This window comes from Bombus bifarius, unplaced genomic scaffold (assembly GCF_011952205.1).
Source record: "Bombus bifarius isolate JDL3187 unplaced genomic scaffold, Bbif_JDL3187 scf7180000008232, whole genome shotgun sequence".
Lineage (NCBI taxonomy): Eukaryota > Metazoa > Arthropoda > Insecta > Hymenoptera > Apidae > Bombus > Bombus bifarius.
The window spans coordinates 670535-692831 of record NW_022884527.1 but is presented as its reverse complement, the minus strand read 5'-3'; the positions used below and the strand labels follow the sequence as shown (position 1 = coordinate 692831).

General features: G+C 42.5%; 3 protein-coding genes and 2 non-coding genes across 10 annotated transcripts; 3 read left to right on the top strand and 2 right to left on the bottom strand.

Annotated features, from left to right (window-relative positions):
- Nucleotides 1-2: 2 nt before the first annotated feature.
- On the bottom strand, nt 3-16944 carry LOC117211333. Its single transcript, XM_033455083.1, has 9 exons — nt 16664-16944; nt 6417-7457; nt 3139-3382; nt 2097-2553; nt 1859-1986; nt 1436-1555; nt 1118-1129; nt 655-850; nt 3-253 (listed from the first exon to the last, which is right to left on the bottom strand). The coding sequence occupies exons 2-9, from the start codon at nt 7455-7457 to the stop codon at nt 157-159; spliced, it is 2295 nt and encodes a 764-aa protein (XP_033310974.1). The 5' UTR covers nt 16664-16944; the 3' UTR covers nt 3-156.
- LOC117211387 lies at nt 5605-5766 on the bottom strand. The gene has a single exon (XR_004488251.1). It is a non-coding gene; the product is annotated as a U1 spliceosomal RNA (small nuclear RNA).
- Trnaa-ugc lies at nt 12563-12633 on the top strand. The gene has a single exon. It is a non-coding gene; the product is annotated as a tRNA-Ala (tRNA).
- Nucleotides 16945-17906: 962 nt separating the features above from the next.
- LOC117211335 lies at nt 17907-21314 on the top strand. 5 transcript variants are annotated; one of them, XM_033455088.1, is made up of 7 exons: nt 17974-18266; nt 18341-18414; nt 18667-18698; nt 18782-18892; nt 18966-19176; nt 19245-19601; nt 19702-21314. In XM_033455088.1, exons 4-7 carry the CDS (start codon nt 18855-18857, stop codon nt 20143-20145), a joined length of 1050 nt encoding a protein of 349 aa, XP_033310979.1. In that variant the 5' UTR covers nt 17974-18266; nt 18341-18414; nt 18667-18698; nt 18782-18854; the 3' UTR covers nt 20146-21314. The 5 variants fall into 5 exon arrangements, with proteins under 5 accessions (XP_033310976.1, XP_033310979.1, XP_033310980.1 ...); XM_033455089.1 differs by having other exon boundaries at nt 18341-18444; XM_033455085.1 differs by lacking the exon at nt 18341-18414 and having other exon boundaries at nt 17907-18046.
- Nucleotides 21315-21451: 137 nt separating this feature from the next.
- On the top strand, nt 21452-22295 carry LOC117211337 (U6 snRNA-associated Sm-like protein LSm7). 2 transcript variants are annotated; one of them, XM_033455095.1, is made up of 4 exons: nt 21452-21591; nt 21675-21686; nt 21748-21931; nt 22000-22295. In XM_033455095.1, exons 1-4 carry the CDS (start codon nt 21586-21588, stop codon nt 22137-22139), a joined length of 342 nt encoding a protein of 113 aa, XP_033310986.1. In that variant the 5' UTR covers nt 21452-21585; the 3' UTR covers nt 22140-22295. The 2 variants fall into 2 exon arrangements, with proteins under 2 accessions (XP_033310986.1, XP_033310987.1); XM_033455096.1 differs by lacking the exon at nt 21675-21686 and having other exon boundaries at nt 21458-21591.
- Nucleotides 22296-22297: the final 2 nt, after the last annotated feature.

The window sequence follows — 22297 nt, the reverse complement described above, 5'->3', positions numbered from 1 at the left end:
TATTAAGTATTCTATTTATAAATTGTTTATTCCGTACCACTGTATGTCTATACAGCACAGTTATGTACAACATTTAATTACATTAATTCGTAATAAAAATACTGTAACGTGACATGTAAGTGCGATGAGAGAAGGTCAACAGACGCAAACGTAAAGTTAAGAGAATCGATCCTTACAGTGCCTCTCGTCGGTCCCATCGCCGCAATCGTCGATCCCGTTGCACTTCATTCCCTTCGTAATGCATCTATTGTTTCTGCGTGAAAGCCAATTCCATTGTTGCGTGACACAGACAATAATATAATATTATAACGTCAGGCATTTATATACTCCGTTTAATGAGTCGAGGCAATAAGGGTAGGGATTGTATTCGAAACCTTTAGATACTAGAGAAAAAGATATCGATTCATTGTTCCTTATGTATTTAACCATTTTTGAAATCGAGCTTCGTTCGGCCTTTCGGTGCACAGTCATTTCGCATGTCATACCCGAGAGATCAAAGGAGGCTCTAACAATTATTCACGTAAATCCTAGACTTCTGAATGGTAAACATTTGGAATCCGTTGCATTCAACGCGTGCTTAGCACACAGATGTTCTCTTTACCTCTACTGACTCCACACATTGAACGGAATACAGATACATTATCATCAACTTACTGGCACGTAAATTCGTGCTTATTGCACCGTCCTTGGCACCCGTGAGGTTCGTCAGATCCATCGAGGCAGTCTGGCAGGCTATCGCAGAAGCGAGCTCTCAATATGCACTGGCCGTTGCTGCACGTGAACTCGTTTTCCGATGGACACGCTGGCATCAAAAGAAACGTTGTTGCGGACGTATTACGCGACCGTGGTGCTAATGAAGCAAGCGTCGTATGCGATTTTCCATTCTTTTAGAAGCGCATCAAGGTATAGCGATTAAACGCGGCGACATTTCAATTTATGTCGTTCGAAAGCTCTGCCATAGTGAAAAGCAGGCTGTGTATGTGGTATGTACCATGAGAAAGGGATCGTAGTGCTTATGCGTGTGCGTGAAAGAGCATGCGGTGCATTTAGCGGTAATTGTGTATCGCATGCGGAAATCGAATGCGTATCAAATAAACGAGTATGTACTCACACCCACCGAGATTAAGACCTACGAAGAAGAACAGAAAAAAAGAAGTTGAAAATGACCTTAACCCAAAAAGAAAAAAGGAAACGATAGTAACAGAAAAGGGGAGGAATAGGGGAATCATGTTAGCCGAAAGTGCGCGAATAATTCAACCAGCAACGAACTATCTTTGTAAGAAAATCTCAAGGGGAATTATCCTAGGATTATCCATGACGAGTCACATGGAAAAGAATATGTATATACGTTGGTAATTATATCGACGAGTCGATAATTCGCGAACCAGCGGTGTACGCTCCTTGTGACCGCAACGAGCAGTTGCGCATATCTTACCTAAGGTGCAATTAATCTCGTCGGCCGCGTCCCAGCAATCTATCTTGCCGTCGCATCTCTTTTCCAGTGGAAGGCAGGAAGTCTCGTTACCGCACTGAAAATGCGTCTCCAGATCGCAGTCTGTAACAAGAAACGTACCAGGCGTTTTATCGTTCGCGATCTTCTCATACGCAACGCGCCGTTTGCCTAACGAGAACGCATCGTCTAAATACTTATACTCGATCAGCTCACGCTCCTTCAAAATTATCGAGCGTGCAACGCGCGTCGCTTTTTTACCGCCGCTAGATTATTCCATATCGCGACAAACGGATAAACTGAAGCCTTGCAAACTATGACAAAGCCCCGGGTAAAGCCGATAACAGAAGGAACGTCCTAAGTCGCGGAAAACTGGGCTAATGTTATATGCTATATGCGTATACGTACCGCAATTGTGCTCGTCAGAATGGTCGTAACAATTCATATGCCCGTCGCAGTGCTTCTCGAGAGGGATGCACAGCGTGTTTAGGCAGGTCCACTCGTCATCCAGACAGTAATGCTCCATCTCGACGCACCTATTAAAATCGAGACGTGACGAATTTTGAAAGAATACGTATGTAGGTCTACGCAAAGAAAAACGCGCACGAACAACGCGATTAAATAGATGTTAGAACAATTTACCTACCTAAACGCGTCGACATCAAGACGATGACACTTTTGTTTGTTGATGAGACAAAAGCCGGCACATCCGGTTGGATCTTTGGGATCGAGAGGGATTCTGCAAGTCGGTGCTTCCTCGTCGACGAGAGCAACGCAAACCTCCTCTGGCAGACAGTCGTCGCAGTATCTGGTAGAGTTGAGGCTGGACGGGCTCGTAGCTTCCGTTTCCGCTTCCGACGTTAGCGGAGCGCGACTCTCCGGAAATGACGAGCCACCATTTAAAAGAATACTTGCAGCGAGGGTGCTAGTGGCCGAGGGCTGCATCGGTGTCGTCGATGACACGGCCGACGCGTCGTTCTGTTCTTGTTCGCTGTTCGATCGACGTAGAAACGTTCCCGCGGCCAACACGTCGTTGTCCGACGATGAATCGTTCGTCGACGACTTTAGGTACTGTTGGATGATTTGCAGCTTCTCGGGTTCTGCTAAAAATCAGTTTTTGCGTTACCACGATTATGGCTGATACGACGATTAAAAGGAAGAAGCAAAAACGAACGAGAGCTTTTTAATGGATTGTCAACGACCACGGCCGAAGAACGAGCGAATCTCACATCGACGCTTGTCGACTAAAAATATCCGTTTAGTCGAGATATAAACGTATATAATCTACTGCTGTAGCGTCTCGGCTCGATCGTTGGTTTATAATAATCGAGCATAATAACGTGCTCGCTAAATGTCTCGCGAGCGCTTATTTCAGTGGCTGAATTCATCCGATCGCTACGATCTATTTCCTCGGTGAAATAAAATCTCGATGCCGAGTGATAGTCGCTTGTCTCCGTCGGTTCACTGTAAACGCGATCGTTCGTGCGTTTCAACGTTTCATGTTTCGTTGAACCGGGTACAGACGATTGCGATATTTTCACCTTGCTTTCTGTTGCGTCGTATGTCTGTCTTTGTTGTTTTTAATTAGGGAAACGAAGAAAGATATATAACGCGGCATCAAAGAGACGCTCGTCTGTATCCGATCTTTTAACATGACGGATATCATGTAAGTATCGCGTACCACTCACCAAACGCGATGTACAGAGCAACAGCACCTATTCCTAAAAGTAGCAGCAACGCGATCAGCAGAAGAACGAGGGGCCTGGTACACCCGGAAGCCTCGAGAGGATGCGCCAGATGCAGAGTCCAGCCGTGTCTGTGCTTCCGAAGTCTGGCCGGATGCGGGGGTGGTTCTCCTCTGACACTTCGTCGCAGGTTGATGCGATTTTGGGAAGACGGGGTTTGCGTTCGCACTGGGAGGGAGTAGGCCCTCTGGAAAAGTAAGATCGAATCGTTCGATATTTATCGATCGTGTGCATTGGCTACGAAGTCTTCCAGATAAAGTTGCTCGCGATTTACCTCAAATTCAGCCATCGGTACTGCATTCTCTTCGAACCGGTCACGCGGTTCTCCTCGCTAGATATACATTTGATAATAGCTTATCTATTTTCCAATAGTATGTGAGCTTCCCAAGAGCAAATGAAGGCGCGGCAGAAAATCTAGATACCGATTATAGTGAATTTTTTCGCAACAAAATCAACAGTCACTCGCGCGCGTTAACTCGAAGCAGTTTTTCTCGAACGGGTATCATTTTCTACCTTGCCAACCTTCGACGCGTTAAATATAACCGTGACGCTACCAAATCACATCTGCAATATTATGTGTTATATCTTTTTTTTTTATAGAGGCAAAACCGAAGAGTCGCGAATTACGTCGGCTGTTTAAGAATAGGGAGCGTAAGCGGATGTCGTGCCTTCCGAGGCAGTGGTCCGCGTCCAACTGATTACCGTCCTCGATACTGGTCTACGTTAAACGCGACCCTTATTCCGCTTTCTTTCCAAGCACCGGTAAAATCACCGCGATCGATGCTCGATCCTTCGATCGTATATCGTGTTGATTCGAAGCGCAACGTTCGATGAGAGAGAAGGTGTCGTGTCGCGTCGATTTCCTTTGCCCGTACGCTTACGGAAGACTCGCCACTTGTACACCACGCAGCGACACGCTGCCTGCCGGCCAACGATCATCGCGTCTGGCTATAGATAGACGTTTTCCACTTCCGTTCCGTTTTGTTCGTTTAGGGCGGACAAGCGCCAGACGCTCCGAAAGCAAAATGAACTCTCGTCTCGTCGAGGAAGCGATCATCGACAGGTCAAATTTCCCAGTTATTTATACGACGCGATCCGCGTCTGCCAATCCTTTCGATAGCTACATATGCATCGAGCAATAGCTAATCGCTGCGTGTTTTTTTCAATTTAACGTTGCAATCGTACGCGTCACACCGAGATTACGGTTTTTTTCCTTTGAAACACGGGGCAAGGACGCGAAAAGAAATGACGAAAGCGAATCATGAGATTGCAAACTATATATAGATATATCGTGAAACAACGAAGGATACTTCCTTCATCAATGGCGTGGCTTCTCTGTTTAGAATACAAATGAAATGGTCAAAAGACTTTACCGATCGTGCGATCAAAGCCGAGCTTCGTTCGACCATGGTGAATCGCGCAATTTTTCATTCTGTTTCGGTTTCAAATTACGCACATGGATGACTCACGGCTCCGATATGATGTGAAGGGAATAACGAACGAAAGATTCAAAATGCGCTTCGCATTTTAGCCGTGAACAATCATCGACGCTCGTCGACAGATAGAAATTCGTTGTGTGCAAAGTCTTCTCTCCCCTTTTTCTTTCCTTTCGACCCGTTATTTCCCGTACCTCAACCTGCGTATCTTTCAGTACATGGGTACCCGTGCATTGTTTCGTATATGTTGTTTAAATACAGGCGTATCTAAATGCACGTGTATTAATGTATCCGTATTTTGACCCTTGGGATTTTTCCCCATATTATTTCAGTAAATATATTGAAGTACTCGAAATCTTTCAGATTTCTTAAATATCTATGTACTAAAAATCACATGAATTAAAATACAGATACGTTAATACACGCGTATTGAAATACACATGAGATAGTGCACGGGTATCCATGTACTAAACATGTCCGGATGGAGGTAAGGTTTACGTGCAATAAGTATATAAGTAACAGGTGTATTTACATAATTACGATCTCTGTTTTTAACGTTAATGAACTAACGAATTAATCTTACAGTTGAGAAACAGCATTAACAATAAGAATCGTCGAGAAGGAGAATCGTTTTCGCTCATTTGTTACGCAGAATTAATAAATACATATTTATATTGGGTTATGAAACTTATGTCTGCTTGGTACTACTTCTCTCATTTCTAGATATAAATCTCTACCAAATGATACAGCGATATATGAGTTGCTAAACAAAGTCACCTGTGATTCGTGAAAACCGTTTTACATAACGTGTAAAAAAGCAGAGAAAAAGTTCTTCTCAGAGGGAAAATTTATTGTTTATTTGACTACTACTACAATTATACACTAGATATCTTTTTCAAAAGAGAATTCTAAAATGTATTCTAAAAAGCAATTCTTAAAAAGGGATTTATTGAGTTTCTCAAATGTTATATGACCGGGACAGCGCGAACGCAGTCCCGACTATCAAAAATTATACGCCCGAGATACCCACATTAGGGGTATTCGCAAGGGTCAGCCTAACCGTAGTGCAATGGAAAAGCCTCGCCCTGGAGGAACCGCCTTCTTGATCACGGTAACCTCTGCGCCAGGTAAGTATGCTTTCCTTTGCTTCAAGTCCCGATTTATCCCAACTAACGATCGAGATCGCAAGCGAGAAACTCCTACTTCTCGTCGCCATCTAGCGGCCAGTCGAATTTCAAGCCACGCATCGAGGCAATAGTTCTCAACCTAATCCCGTACTGCTGGCAATGGTGCTCAACTTATTCGCGCGCGTAAACGAAATCGATATCTCGCATTAATCGAAATAAGTTTAAAACTCCCATAATCTGGGGGCGCGAGTATGTAGATTTCCAAAGATTAATATCCAAGGCGTTGGCAAGTGAGTGGTTTGTAGACCGAAGTGGTTATATATAACTCCACCTTTCTTAAATATTTTAAATTTTACTACCAAAACTTATCTTATGTGCAGTGCCTACAAAAAATATCTCCCTAATTTTCCGCTGGAACGTCATTTTATTAGGTACTCGTCGTATTAAATTCTTGTAGTAGTAGTAGTAGTAAAGTTAATAAATGATACGAAATTTGATACATTTGGATCTAATTAAGTAGCACATAAATGTTATAATTAATACAATATTGTGCAAATATTTATTGTAGCCACTGTAATTTTCTCCACTTCTTATTCCGTGGAGTTAATTAATTTGGCTCAATTAATGAACGACTCAAATGGTTTCGAACGACACTCACCTGAAACGAACCGTGTTCCTTGGTGTCAGTGAAAAGCATCGACGCCCCCTTGGTGTACCAACGATCCTGCGAATATATGGAGTTCACTCTCATACCCGGCCGGTTCTTTGCCAAGCCGATCAAAGCGTTGTCCTCGTTGATCTCCGCCAAATCGACGAGATTCGCGCAACCGCTTCGCTCGTTTCTGATCAGCTTCACCGTGCTCGCTGGGGATCCGCCGACTTTCTCAGAAATCGTGAATACCGAGGGTGAATTGGTAGCCGGCATCGCGAACTCGTCCGGCTTCCTGTTCGGGCAGCACACAGGTAGCATGGTGAAATTGCGTGGATCGAGGATAGTTTGCGAATCTTTCGAACCCGATATTTGCAGACGCTGCTGTTGCTCGTTGTTTCTGTCTTTTCTCAGAATCGTTTCGCTCTCTTTGTCAGCGACTTGGTGGTGTTGGTCATTGCTAGACGCGGCAGCTTTGTTTCGACAATGCTTGCAATCCTTCTTCCTGCGCTTTTTACTGGGTCTGCATTCGGATTGGAGCGTGATAGACTGCGCTCGAGACGAGAAAGCGTCGTCGGTGAAGGCGACGATATCGGCATTCCTCGTCGCAACTTCCGTATCCTCACGGCGACCGTCGATTCTCTTTCCACTCGTCCCACGAATGGAGCAACTACCGAGGGAAGAATCCAACCCGGTGCCACGTCGAAACGGTAACGTTAAATTACGACGGAACGTTCCAGCGATCTCTTCTCTATCCAATGATCTCGTCGTAGCGCTTTTGCAAACGTATTCGATGGCGTTCAAAGGTCGCCGAAGAGCTTGATCTTGGCCGATCATAACTCCGGAATGCTTCGAGGGATCCTCTACACCGGGCAGAATGTCCTCGTACACGTGGCCATCCGCGTTCGACACCGGGTCATCGGGCGATAGCTCGTTGCCAATCGTATCGAACGAGAACGTATGCGAATCATGGCGAAACTCTCGCGAAGATATCGGCGTTTCTTCGCTTTTTGGCTGCTGGTGCTCCTCCTCGAAACCTTGGTTCTCCATCTGCATAGGGAAAAAAAGACAAATACTGTTAACCTGCGTCTTCATTGAAGCAACAACGAAGAACTTTTTGTTGCCTATTGTTGCTGCATATTCGAAATATGTAATGCCCAATAAATATCAACTTGTGGAAACGTTTTGTCCACACCGAAGCAACGCAATCAGAGGAATATTTGGGTTTTGTTTCGATTTTCAGGGACGTTCATTTCTGTCGTAATCTGTTGCTGCGTGCTTTTTTATTTTCGTTTCATCTTTGCCGCTCCGGACGGAAACAGGTAACAAGCAACAACTTTTTTACTGGCAACAGATACATGAAGGAACATGGAACGCGAAACGTTGCACAACCAGCAACAGTTTCAACAAACATAGAGGTAACGGAAAGTTCCTCATTGTTGCTTCAGCGAGGGTGCAGCTTTGGACGATATCAGCGAGTCGATATACGATGGACTTTCGATCTCCAAGTTCGATCACGCGCGTCGTCCTATCATGAATAATATTAACTGATTTACTCGTTTGGTTTCGACGAGTAGGTTGATCGATTCGTGACAGTTCGTACTCTCTACGAAAGGACGCCGTGTCCAGAGTTAATGAAATGTTTCGTGGGTCGTGTTGACCCTGCGTTCGCCAATTATCGTGTCCTCGATGAGCACCGCGTCGCGCGCTGCTCCATTTTTTCCACCGGATAGCTCGCTTGGGGAAACCAGCTGACCACGACTTGTCCATCGAATTTTTCGTTTATCGAATGTGGATAGGGAAACCTCCTTACGATCGTTGAACTGCGTCGGTATCGCGACCAATTGTCATTAAAGCATATAATTTTAGAACACTGAATTCTATTTTACAAGGGCAACGAATAAACACGATATTGGAATATGTGTAAACAGGCGATTTTTACTAATACCAATGAAAAGTATCTAGTGTAAACTTTCTTTTCGCTATAGCCGTATATATTTCGTCGCGACGATCGACCGTCCCTTCGTTGCTTCGCACCGTTTTCCAGTTTCAAACGCTGTTTTCTCCATCTTGAAAATAATCCATGATTCATTTCCTCGAAATCGTGTATCGATGGATAGATTTTTCCTTCGGACAAGTTACGAAACGCAGACGTTCGGTCGTCGGGGGAAATTGTAGGCAGTACGTTTGGAGCGACAATTAACGATCGGCAATCTTCGAAGTTAAGTAAATAGCGCGAGGGGCCGTAAATTGAACGGCGAAAGCGTCACGCGGAGAAAGAGAGTTGCGACGAACGAGGGAGCGGAATTAAGCGTCTCGTTGGGGAGCATCCCGACGATTGTCGCAATTATCGCGACTTGACTCTCCGATTGATCCCGTCAAGCTCCTGACGTCATCGACCTCGTGGATCTTCGGTGGATCTTCTACGATCGTTCCATCCGCGAACGCATACCGTATCGTTCTCATCTCGACCCGACTCCGCTCGACTCGATGATGCCTTTCATTGCCCTGCTTTTACCGGACCAATTTCGACGCATTCTTCTCCACGCGGCAACTTCCCATGAAGCGCAACCTATAAAGAATCTGGCGATGGTATCGCGAGTGAAAGGAAATGTTCGAATCGGTGTGACGAATGTAGCGGGAGGCAATAAAATCAGGAAGCGACAAGCCCAGACTCCCAAGGAAGATCGACCGATCGACAGTTCGGTTGTAGTTACGACGCCTGCGAATCGACGCAGTTAATCTCCGGTTTTCTTATTAAGAACGGAATCAAACGCCGGAATCCAGGGCTAATTCCGTGTATCTATCGGCTCAGATCGTGAGTCAACGGTGTGTCCATGGTGACGCATTGCTTGCCTAACAGGATCGCGTACAGCCGGTTACGCGTTAACAAAAGGAAAACGCGTTTTCCTTCGAGTCATCGAATGGCTCGAAAAGAATCTCCGATGTTCAGCGAACGCGAGGATGACTCGAGTTCCTATCACGCGGAACCGCGTTCACAAACGCGAGAAAAAAATCCTACGACAAGAAGGACGAACCGTTACCTTTCTTCTTTCGCGCGGTCTTCGAAATGACCTTTGACGAGTTACTTTTTATTAGATTTCCTACATCCGACGTACGATTCTCGCTGCACAAGGAGAGGAGGTTTTTCTACCTGCAGATAATTTTCAGGACTTGCTGCCAAATATGATGGTTCGATACACCTTAGGGCGTATACCATAATCATTTATTCTTAGCTCGTGCTTAAATTTCTATATATACCGTGTCTTTTCCTCTCCTTTTTTTTGGATATATATACGTATACCTTTCCCATACGTTATATATTTTTGTATTAAACAATTTATCCCGTAAATAAATGAACGAATGAGTAAATAATACACGGCGATGCCATTTAAGATCGACGTATCGATTTCTGTTTAAACGATACGACTAAGGTCAACGAAGGGGTGGAATGTTTAACCGTTTTTGCCCGATGAAGAGGAACAAAAGAAGTGAAAGGCAGGAAGGAGCAAAGGCGTCAATCGGTCAGTCGAGCCGACCGGTAGCTAATTAGTTCTCATCTACGCTTCTAAGGCTGCCCTCTCTTCTTACGTTGCACCGTTCTGTTCATCGTGCGCTCAATTAGAGGTTAACCAATTAACGAACGTACGGATCCGCAAAGGGTTGAGGCACAGCTGGCGCCAAACCCCTTTGCGCTTCGGTTCCTTCCGGCGATCAACGATACCGATTCTACCAAATACGCGAGACATTTTCCGCTCTCTTTACACACGGAAAGAAAAGGAAAAGAAAATTCGAAATAAAGGAATCGTCTTCGCGTTAGTAAGCGGAGGTCTCGAAAACCAGTAAAAGATGCCGGTTCCTCGATGAATTCGTTCCACTTCAGCGTGTGCCGTAATTGGTTCGGTCGATGATTAATCGAGATCCGATTTCGACAGTTAGGTTCGCGCGCAGACAATCGGCAATGAAAGCGCACGAGACTGCACGTGTGTCGTTCTGCAGGGTAGCCACAATTAGTCACGTTGCGAAGACGCGTGCGATCATTTGCTCGTAAATACGGCGTCGAGGGTCCTTTCCGCGTCGTCGAAGCAGTGCAGCTATCTGCAACCTTTTTCATCTCATAACGCACATAATCTAATTACTAAAATTCTACGAAGCACTAAAAAATATATTATACATATTTGGTTCGGGATACGACATTCACACCGAATGACTATCGTTGCTTTTACTTGACAATCTAAAGAAAAGGGATCAGTGCCCCTAAGTACATAATCGGGTATTGCATGTTTCAAAAATTTTGGCGGCACGATACGCCGCTTGAAAATCGAGGATGTAAAGTAATACGGGAATTTCGCAAAAGTTCGCATTGGAAAAGTTGCGTGTACTATGGTCTTGGAACGAAAAGAACGATCGTTGGACGATTCACCGCGTCGGAAGAAATAATGGAATCGAGCAGCAGCTCGGAAATTGTTCGACCGAGAAGACCGGTTGTTTGGTCGCACGTGCGGTGCCATATGTCGATGCACGAGCTGTGCACCGTGGGCGAACGTTACGCACCGATCAACGTCGCAGGTTACATTGTCGATTCCGACCGATGATCGAGGATATTTCGAACGAATGCATCGCGTTGAATCGGCCGTTATGCCAGCGAGCTGTTTCGCGATCAAAAGCGCCAACGGCTATCGATATAATCGTGACCTGTTTTGTGCTATTAGCATTTCCACGCAATCCAAACTTGAATTCTTCAAGAAAAGGATCGCTATGACGAACCGCGACCTGCCGCGTATTTTCCCGCATTCGTTTCGAATTCTTTCTACGAGGAGCGGATGTTAAGGATATTTTACACGTAACCGACGAATAGCCGCTAACGGATGGAAAGTGGAACGGACAGCGTGCCTTTCGCGAACGAAGATAAAGAAACCTGGTAGGGCAGAATGTTAAACGCTCCGTGTCGTACCAAGGGTAATTGCGAACGAAGTCGTCACGGTGAGGAACACGAAAAAAGAGAAAGAAAGAGGAAAATCAAGGAGGACGGACGATGTTGGAACCGATGATCCGAGGATCGCGTTCGAAAGAATGGAAGAAGGCACTGCCAACCAATGGGACACACTCCTTGGAATCATCGCGGCAGATTCCTTGGCAACGATACTCGGCGTTACTCGTTGCTGTTCCATTCTCGTGCAACGTGATAACGAGGAAGCATCAATGCCGCATTATGCGAGAACGAGCAGACATCGTACAGCCACGATTCGCTCAGATTTTTCAAGAAGGAATTACGACATAGATAAGCCCGTTTCTGCGGCACCGGATCACGACTATTAATTATTATACGTTTCGTTGCTCGCTTGTTATCCTGCCTGTCTTCGTATTTGCTTTGCCAACTCGTAGACGTCGATTGGACGAACCACCGTTGGATACCAAAGCTCCTCCGCGAAGTACGAAGCATCCCTCCGCGGAGGCAACCGCTATGTTTTTCCGTTTGTCATGCAACCATCGTAACCACCGTAGCGAGAAAGGAGAAGCTAGAAGGGAGAAAAACGAAAGAACAAACGCCTCTTTGGTGAATCATCGTAGCTGAACTGCGTGGGAAACGGTGAAACACGTGAAAATACGCAACGACTAACGAACACAGAAAAACCAGCGACCCGATATGTTAATGCGTTCGATAACAACGCATTCGACGCATCGATTACGTGGACAGTTGCGATATCCTGTCCACGGAAACTGGGACGTTCTTAATGAACCGAAATTCTTTCGCGCGCATTTCATTCAGTTCGCGTCTGCGCGTTTCCCCATCCTGTCATATGTCGCCCCCTTCTCTCCGAGGAAATTTCAAAATTATTCGCAACGTGGCTTCGTAATTGCAAGATTTGTGGTTCGCAACGATGCGGCTCGAACGGTTTGCGTTTAAATCGCAATCAAGTTATTAATGGTTGGAACGTGGTTGAAACTGATTTACGCGGTGGTCCGCAGCCTTCGTCTAAATCTAAATTATCGGTTTGACAGCCAGGCATCGCGAAACCAGACGCGCCGTTAATTAAATCATTGCGTCATGAAACCGTACATGATTTTGTACGGGAAGCGAGTACTATGACTCCCAACTTCGTATAGTCTGTATCATACCCCTTCTCACGACCATCTCGCAACCCCTCTCGATAGGGGATGTAGCTCAGTGGTAGAGCGTTCGCTTTGCATGTGAAAGGCCCGGGTTCGATCCCCGGCATCTCCAACTTTTTTCTCGTTTCTGTTATATTTATTGGCTTTATACGCTGGTATTATGCTTGCCCTCGATTCGACCATATCCTACTGGAAGCCACAGGCTATATCGTTCGCCGCTAAATTAATTGCTTTTCAACTAGGAAATGAATGGTCGGCAATGTGCCGTGGTACAAAGGAATTATATAATACGTTACGTTTCGAAGGAAAATTAAGAGCAAGTCCGTTCGAAGGAGAGGAAGTCGATACCAGTTTATTATTATTAACGATTATTTTTATCTCGTTGAGTCGGCAGCCATGTCAAAGTTATTTTATTCTCTCGTCGAATTAAGATTCCGTTTAAAACCAACGAGCATGCGAACAGTTGGAGGCTCGGCTTATTACACCCCTAATAAGTGCTGTACAACGCGTCAATTATCCGGTAAGTATAGGGTCGAAAGCTAGAGGATATTGGCGGTGAGAGTTGGCCGATGACTGCACGTCACTGGCATGCACACAGTCGTAATTTATCCAGTCGGCTATAATAGCCAACTCTGGATCTCTGTATACACCAACACAGTCATGGGTATCGTATTTTTTCTTCCTCGACTCCCTTTGCCACGAGCAACGCGAATAAATCATCAAATTCATAGCTGACCCTACCCCCATTTCCGACCATCCCGAAGAAATCTTCGCAGAACGTAGAAACGCGGTACCCGAGTCTCGATTCGTTCGAATGGCCGAACCTTGCACCGTCCCGTAGGAAACTCGTTTGAGTCGACAGCGACCGACTACATTGCCAATTCCACGTTTACCATCGGTTATCGAACAAATGAAATTGAATTCGACTATGAAACGGTGCGATTCGAAGGCGTAACGAGCAAGTTGGAATTATCATTGCGTTAATAACGATTACGACAACTACGAGGACGAGGTCGAGATGGAGGAAGGATAGGTTTCGTGACGGAATGGCCTGATATCTTCGTTCTTGCACGAAGACTGGAGAATGTGCCAAGATTATCACGCCAATTAGCAAGCGCTTCCAGACGTGAGTTTCTAACGACGCTACGATTTCAACCTTTCGATCCGCCTTTATCCGTAAACTATAAACTAGGCGCTTTCCACGGCAAATGGCGCAAGAAGAACGTTTCTGAAAAATAACGATTGCGAACTGATGCAACTAAATTTCGATAGACTCCAGATTCTTCCATGTTCGAAGCGTTTCACGAGGTTACCCGATTCGCCGTGACACCAGCAGGAAGCTCTTTTGATCGCAGCCAAAGATATAAATACACCGAGTACGAGCGACCAGAGCTGAATTGGCCGCACAGAGACAGCACTGCTTCCCGACCTTACCTCATACTCGGTGATCGCAAGATAATTCGTTCGGCGGTACTTCTTTGCGAACCATATGATCTCTTATCACGCGATGCGCGATAACTACAAGGTGCGTAATCTATTTCGGCGACGCTAATCGCGAAGATGCGAATAGACCGATTTAGCGCCGGAGACGCTTCTCTTGTTTAAAGCCACGCATGGGATTTGCGTATGCATTGCTCGGACAAAGGAATTCACCAAGAGAATAGAAAGTGAGATCCACGAGTTTTCCTCGGTTGTCGAGGAGCATGCGTCAACATTAGAGTTGACGAGTAGGATTCTTAGGGTAATGGCCAATGGGTTCGAGAATGTCGGGCGTGCATAGTACCAGGGTAAAAGAAAAGAAGAAAAAAAGAAGAGGAGAGAAGGGAAAGAAGAAAAAAGAGACGACCAGCTGACAATGGGACGAAAGAAAACGTTCCGCTCGGCCGCGCTTCGCTAACCGAGGCGAGGGTTACGCGTTCGCTTTTATTTACACCTGGCGCGTACGCGTACGCGGCTTGGCACCCACGCAACGCTGACTCGTACACCGACTATGCCTGCACCCGTTCCGTTCGCCCAATTTTTCTTCATTTAAACCTATCGAATCCTAATCGTGTCATCCTGCAAGCCACTCCTCCTTCAGCGATGCCGCTGGTCCGTCAAACGCAAAGTGAAACAACGAGACTCGCGTGGTCTTTCGATTCAATATCGCTAGATATTCGATGTGGCTAGATGAACTTTCAACCGAGTTAGGCGGGTATATCGCAAGCAGTTACAACTGACGCGGTATAAATAGGTTGGCGTCGGTGAGCCAAATCCAGGAAAAGTTCGTGGTGGTTCGGCTGACTCCCAGCGGAAACGGAATACGCGGCGTTGTTTTCGCTTTTATCTTCCATATCGTCTTTCTATTCGCCATACTTTCCTAATCCTATCCGGCCCTATGTCGAGTCGACATTGCGCTTCATATGTAATAGTGGAATATGGTGTAACATATAATGCGTATATACAGTCGGAGACAAAAATTAGTAGGACAGGTGTTCACAGTGGAAGTACGTATCAACGAAGTTTAATCCAAACTAGTACTAGTATTATTACGTAAATCCTTATACTACATAGGCTATTTAGTAAGTAACTGTAATTATTATTTATATTTTTATATAAACAAGGCGTGTGTAACGAAACTTCGTTGATACTTATTTTCACTACCTGTCCACTTACATTTTTATCCCAGACTGTATATCCAGCCATGTACGTACAAATGTTATTGTATATGTATATATACTGTATATGTACTGTACTCTCTATATATTGTATATGTATATTATATATGTATATGTATATATATTGTATATGTATATTATATATGTATATGTATATATATTGTATATGTATATTGTATGTTGTTTGCTGCTAAAATATTGAAGTAGCGAAATACTGTACTATACCAACTTGACGATGGTGACTGACAAAATCAACGCGGACTAACTGCAACGAAAGTTCGTGAATGTCGTGGACCGCGAGAACTTAACGCTTCGGAGAATCTTTCGAAACGTAATTGTTCGATGCTCCAAATACTCTGCGACTTTTTAATTCCAGTTGACTCGTGTGAATTTTCAAAGGCGGATTAACGTGGAATGTTAACGAGGCGTTCAGGGTACGAGTGCACGGTGCTCCTCCGATGTACTCGAAACGCTCGAGTGTACGCCGTTCCCAACAATGAACGAACTTCTTTGTTCGAGAAGACGATCACCAACTACTGCGCGATCGCTGTCAAGTCCTCGACTACGACAAAAGCTAACTGTAATCCCTTATCGTACTGTAACGATCGATTCGACGTTACATCGCGGTTAGCTTTGTGCAGAATGAAGCGTGACGCAATTTACGCTTAGATCGAATTTTTGCGTTCACGACTCGGCTAGCGAAACGGTCGACCAGCCAATTCAACGAACGGAGATCGTGAGACCGAGATACCGTCCTATATCCATGTTCCATGTTACGATTTAACTAAACGATCGACCACTCGTTTTTGTCAACAAGAAAATATACCATTTTTTTGAAGGTTAGGTCTTGTCCTTTGCAACCGATTTCTGGATTGTTAGAGGTAGTAAAATCGGACCCGAGTCGTCTTCAAGGGACATGAAATAAGGAAACAAAGAAACGCGGGAAACTCGATTGTACGTGTGTTTAAAGCACTCGGGACGAACTAAATCCTCCTGCTGCTAGTGATACTATACGCGAATGCGCATACAATATGCATAAGCCGTGCTAGTTTGTGAACAGCCGCATGCACAAACGGAGAGAATAATCGTTCGCCGGGAAAACATATCGAATAAAGTATAAACATTTCTGAATGATTCAGCGATGTTTGGAAACGAGGAAATGTAAATCTATCGTCAAGGTAGCATAAGCAACTTTCCTCTGTTTAACAATTCTTTCCAATAGTAGGAACTGCACAGTCGTGTTATTTCCCGGAAGCACGACGAGATTAATGTACTGAGCAAAACATGAATTGGCAACGCACACTTTGTCGAATGAATGAAACGAGAGAATGAACAAATACAATTATTGAACGTTTCGACGTTACGTATTTACTTTGCATCGTTGAAACAAGTGACATAAACATTTTCGGTAAGTAAAAACGCTTTTTAACGAATGCCACTGTCATAGAATTCAATCTATCGCTATATAAAACTGTTTGTATTCACCTTTGGTTTGTCACGGTAATCTCATATTCCCCGAAAGTGATCTCTCAGTGGAGAGGATAAAGACAAGGCAGCATAATCTAAATACTTTGACGAAGTTTCGAATCCACTGGGCTAATCGATCGGTAACTCGTCGATCATCGTTACTGTTCACATCCATAAAGCGTCACATGTTGATCCCACGCGCGTTCTCCACTCCGACAACGTGTAGCCGTACTCAGCGCGCACTTACCACGCATCGACGCTTACGCACCAAATGCCGCGCGCACTGTGAATGACGCGCGATGCGATATGCCAGCCTGCTAGTCCTATGGTTGTCAGGTATACAAGCCATAGTAACCAATCACCACTCAGCCATTCGTTTCGATAACCAATCAGCTTTACAGAATTTTTTACACGTAACAAATCGAAGAATAATTTATCGATACACATATGTATTTGTATTTTAAAAATTTTCCGTGTCAAATTATCGAACGACTTTTCTGTCGAAGATTTTAATTAATATTTTTTCGACAACTATCACTTTAGCCATTTTTTTCTTGTGAAAATTACTAAGTTGTGAAACTTAGATTCAAATTTATATACAAACGTGTTCAAATGTCGGAAATTTTAATTAATTTCCAAATTATCGAAATGTTTAAAGATCATCGAGATAACGAGTTACCGATTGGAGGTATATAATCGGGCACCGACGGATTCGTGTGTAGTGAATCGATAATGTCGCATGTGACATGAAAATGATAAGGGGGTGGCAACCCTTTCGCGGGATGCAGGAATCAAAAATAACAGTTACTCCTAAACTTGTTATAAACAAAGTCATTGACGAAAAGGTAATTTTTGTTTAAACGGAAGACAGTAATTCTAAAGAAATTTATCAAGAAATTAAATGATTAGAAAATATAAATTTTTAAGTGTTCTGATAACCATTATAAATGATTAAAGTGATTAAAATTTTTTTGATTACCGATAACCATAATCCATAACAGAAACGCATTTTTACACAGCTTGCATTTTGAGATAAATTTACATGATTTTCTTCTATTTATTATTATCGTGCTATTTATGAATCATTGAGACTTATTGCTATTACAATATTCGTAAATTAAAAACGTAGGGAATATTAAGTTTTTTCCAACAAAAAATACACGCTTGGGAAAATATTGAGGGGCAAAAATCATAAAACTCAAGACTCGGAAATTTAAATTAGAACAGGAAGGAAGACAGGTTGTTCTGCAGCTATTAGTAGATATATCATAAAGGAAATCGAACTACATATATAAGGTGGCGCGGTGGCATGCATTTCGTGTTAGAATTATGGTGCAAGCTGTAGGCCGCGTGTTCGTTGTGCCCGTGATGACAGCACTCCTGACGCTATTCGTCGATCAAGTAAGAACGACGATGAAGAACCGTTTTAATGATGCAGCTCTCGTAAACCGCTGCAGCATGCTATAGCTCTGTAGAATGTTAGCGCATATCTTGTGTACCAGTGTCTCCTTGTTCTATTCTGCTTGACCTGAGGTCGATCAATACATCGGTTTTACGCACGGCTCGTCCGTGCCTAGGGCCTATACAATGAACTCTTGTTCGTTGTGTTTCTCATTCATGCGTAAGTCTTTCCTACATTCGCTTTTTTTTATGACAACTTAAAATGTTATATTTTTCTCCATCGAACCGACACAGTGTACGACTAATTGTTGCATCGTATACTTCCTCGCGGCGGATATAATTCTTTGTAGTCGGATGATCTCTGACGGGTACGAGAGTATTGATGGAATTTTGGTATAGCAAGTATCGTGACACTTTTCATTAACAATTCGAAATTTTGTCGAAATATTTAGTTTTCTTTATTTATTAACTGATTCCTCATTTATAGAGAACATTACACAAAATATTTAGAAACATTCGCATGTGTAACATTTAGATGTAATAAATGTTCTTCAAATCTAAATTCAATTTAACATTTTTTTTTATTAAATAACAATTATCTTTTTTTCATTCATATTTAGGTGTCTTCTAGGCTGTGCAATGGGGGGCACGTGTAAGTCTTTGTATTTTCTATGTTTTAACTTACTTTACATAATCTGTAAAATAAACATGTCACAATTAGTTTGTAATTTTTAGCTGCTCTCCTCCAAAATACTGCTGTTCCGGTGGCTGTTGTTACGCTGTATTTCAGCTGCACTCTGCATCAGACATGTTTAATTTCTTGATTTGGACATATTGGTATTTATGGTCAGTGTCTTGTTCCTTGCTTTTATTAATCTTTCCTAAAAAATCATACCTGTTCCAAACATTGTGCTATTAGGGCAGCGGTGCTTGTTGGATTGGCTATAGCAGCAGCATGTGGCTGCTGGTTATGGAAGCGCCACCATTCATGTCATCATCGTGCCTGGTCTCCAGAAATAGTAGAAGATTTTACTTCTTCTGACAGAGGATCTTCAGTATCATGGTATTCACCACCACGTTACAGCCGCTCTGGTTCCTTTGTTCAAGCATTACCACCTCCATATAATGAGGTATATTTGTAACATTTATGATATATTTGTGTTGTTCCTGATTCTATATTAATATACTCAATTTTTAGGTTACAGCCAAACCAAATCTGTACCCTCTAGTTATTGGATATGATGAAGGATCTGGCAAAGGAACCTCGGGATTTGTAATGCGTTATTTCAGATCACTCTCACATGCAAGCACGCTAGATTCGTTAGGTTCAAGTTTTATCTGTAATATGGTGAATGAAGCAAATACAATAATTCCACCACCATATTCTTGTAATAATAGTGTTGACGAGTTGTCCGCAGTAGAATGTGCGAGAATGGATAATATTGATGTTGGATCGGTTGTATCATTGGCTAATCATAGGACTACCTCTGACATATCGAGTCTAGCTGCTCAATCTCCGTGTTCACCACCGCGGGCTACTAGTCCAACGATAGAGGTATTTATTACATCTGAGTCACACACACACACACACACACATAATTTTAAAAATAATTATATTTGAAATATTGCTTTCAACACTTAATGCTATCTTTCAGTTACGTGAATTGTTAGACAAGATTCAACAGCTACCCCAACTACCCAGTGGGCATAGCACTGTTTTGTCTTGTTACCAGAATCGGCCACAAGTTTTATGTACGTCAAATGCAAACGGCTCTACGCAACGGCCTCTAAGTCCAGGGGACATTGGAACATGTAAAACTAGACGGACGCGAGGAAAAATGTATATGCCATTGGGACCTTCAAGTTCGAAGAACAAGACTAAACGATGGATGTCGCGATCAGCGCCAACGACACCATCGGGCACAATACCAATGTCTTTTTTGCCTGGACAAAGTAGACGACCTTCCGAAACAGATAATAATAATCGGCAAGTAGTTCCTTTGCTTTCGGAACAAGATGAAACGGAGAGCAATAACGTGGATCAGTTGAACGACATTCCATTATTATCCGAACAAGAAGAAGACCGACAGCAAACATGACGTATGGTTTAAACGTGTTTCGGGTTTACGTATTAAGAAAGGAATCTATTCCAGATAATGTCACCCTACATAATCTCTATATTTTTAACATGGCTGGTATACTCTTTATTGCAACTTTGTACGAAAAGTTACTGTGTGTAAAACTTCGGTAATTGATTTCGTCCAAAAACAGATATTGCCTGTGCTCCTAGAAAAGAGAAACGTTTACTGCTGTAACATAATTTTTCGTTTTACAAACAGCAGGTGCCATAGTATCTTTCCCTTTTTCTAGCGAGTCTTTTAAACTGAAGCGGTACGCGATAGAACGATAAATGATAATGTACTCTTTAAGCTCTGTGAAATAGCATATAATTAACTTACAGAACAGTTACAGAAACACGAAGAACATATTACATGAAATGTTACAATGATAGATCTTATTTAGAAGTATTTAAGCCTTACTCGTTGAAATCTTGGTCGAAGTATGTATTTTATACATCGAATTTAATTTCTGCCTAAAAACGGTAACGTGTAAATGTAAGATATAAGTTAAGAAGTTATTTATTGCATTGATAAGTTTTAATCGTATACAGTATACAGTAATACAGTGTCCATCCAAAAGCAGCCAGCCAGAAAGAAGTTAAGGACAATATACGAGTTAAAATAGTACGAGTTGAAGTGTGAATGAAACACGGAAGAGTCAAATTTTCACGAGTCGATGTACAATATCAATTCTATTGAACGATAAAAAAAGCTTATGAAAGGAAAGTTATCGCAAGCACAACGATAGCAGAGTATTGATAATTTTATTTGAAATGATAGATATGAAACGAAAGACGCAGAATAATACGCATGTAACGAGGTGAATGAGACCGATATAAGCGCCGAACAGTTAGGAAGAAACGATAAATCTGCCGTGTCACGAGAATCCCATTCATAATCATAGAATTTAATAAACATTTGTTACAATCACAAACTTTATTCTTAAAGATGTAAATGAGAAACAGTCACTTTAACTGATGAGTACTACATACTCATTCACTCACACACCCTGTATCAACATGTATTTTTTTATAAATCGGATACGAAATAAATCCAAGCTTTTACGAAATTGTTGCAACTGTTACCGTTCCCATTGTTACCATTTAAACAACAATTAACGTTATAATAATAAAGATGTTTGAAATATCTTTATACTTTATTAACAATATTTTCCTCAATTTCGTTATGTTATCCTCTAAAAGAAGTATCTAGATCTTTCACTTTAGTTTTGGGATGATAATCAATATTTTAAGCGTTTAGACATAGAACGATTGTAAAGCGCGGGAAAATATCGAGAATCGATATTTGAAAAATCCAAACAAGGGATCTAACCTCTAATTTAAACGTTAGTTTAAAATGCGTCGTACTCGCATGCTAGTACGGTAGTGTAACATTGCCGATTTATAAGAAAGCCAAACAATGTCTGTAAGTATAAAAAATATCGTTTTTGATATTAAAATTTCGTTTATAAAAAAAGCATTGGTGATTGGTATGTTGGTATTTTACAGGCGGCGAAACAGGTAAAGATTATTTTAATAACATAACCTGCAAGCCGTTCAACTTTATTTATGTTCTTTATAGCAACAAAATGCTCACGGAGAACCGAAAGAAAGAAAAAAGAAAGAAAGTATTCTTGATCTTTCAAAATACTTAGAGAAAAATATTAGAGTGAAGTTCGCCGGCGGAAGAGAAGCTGCAGGGATTTTGAAAGGCTATGATCCTCTCCTCAATTTGGTACTGGATAATACCACAGAATACCTGAGAGGTGATTTCACTAATTGTATTTCCTCGTTATATGACTATAGATATTTATTGATGTGTTTGTTTTTTTAGATCCCGATGATCCATACAAATTAAATCAGGATACTCGTATGTTAGGTTTAGTTGTATGTAGGGGTACATCTGTTGTACTTATTTGTCCAGTAGATGGAATGGAATCTATCCAAAATCCTTTTATACAACAAGAAGGTTAAAAACTACCGTCTTTTCTTTGATTATCACCTTTGACAAGAAATTTCTTAAATAATCTGATTTCAATTAATTTTTTATAATGTAATCAAATGTAACTTATTTTACATTGTAAACTATGTCAAGATATATAGCAAATAAACATGATTTTCCTACAAAAATA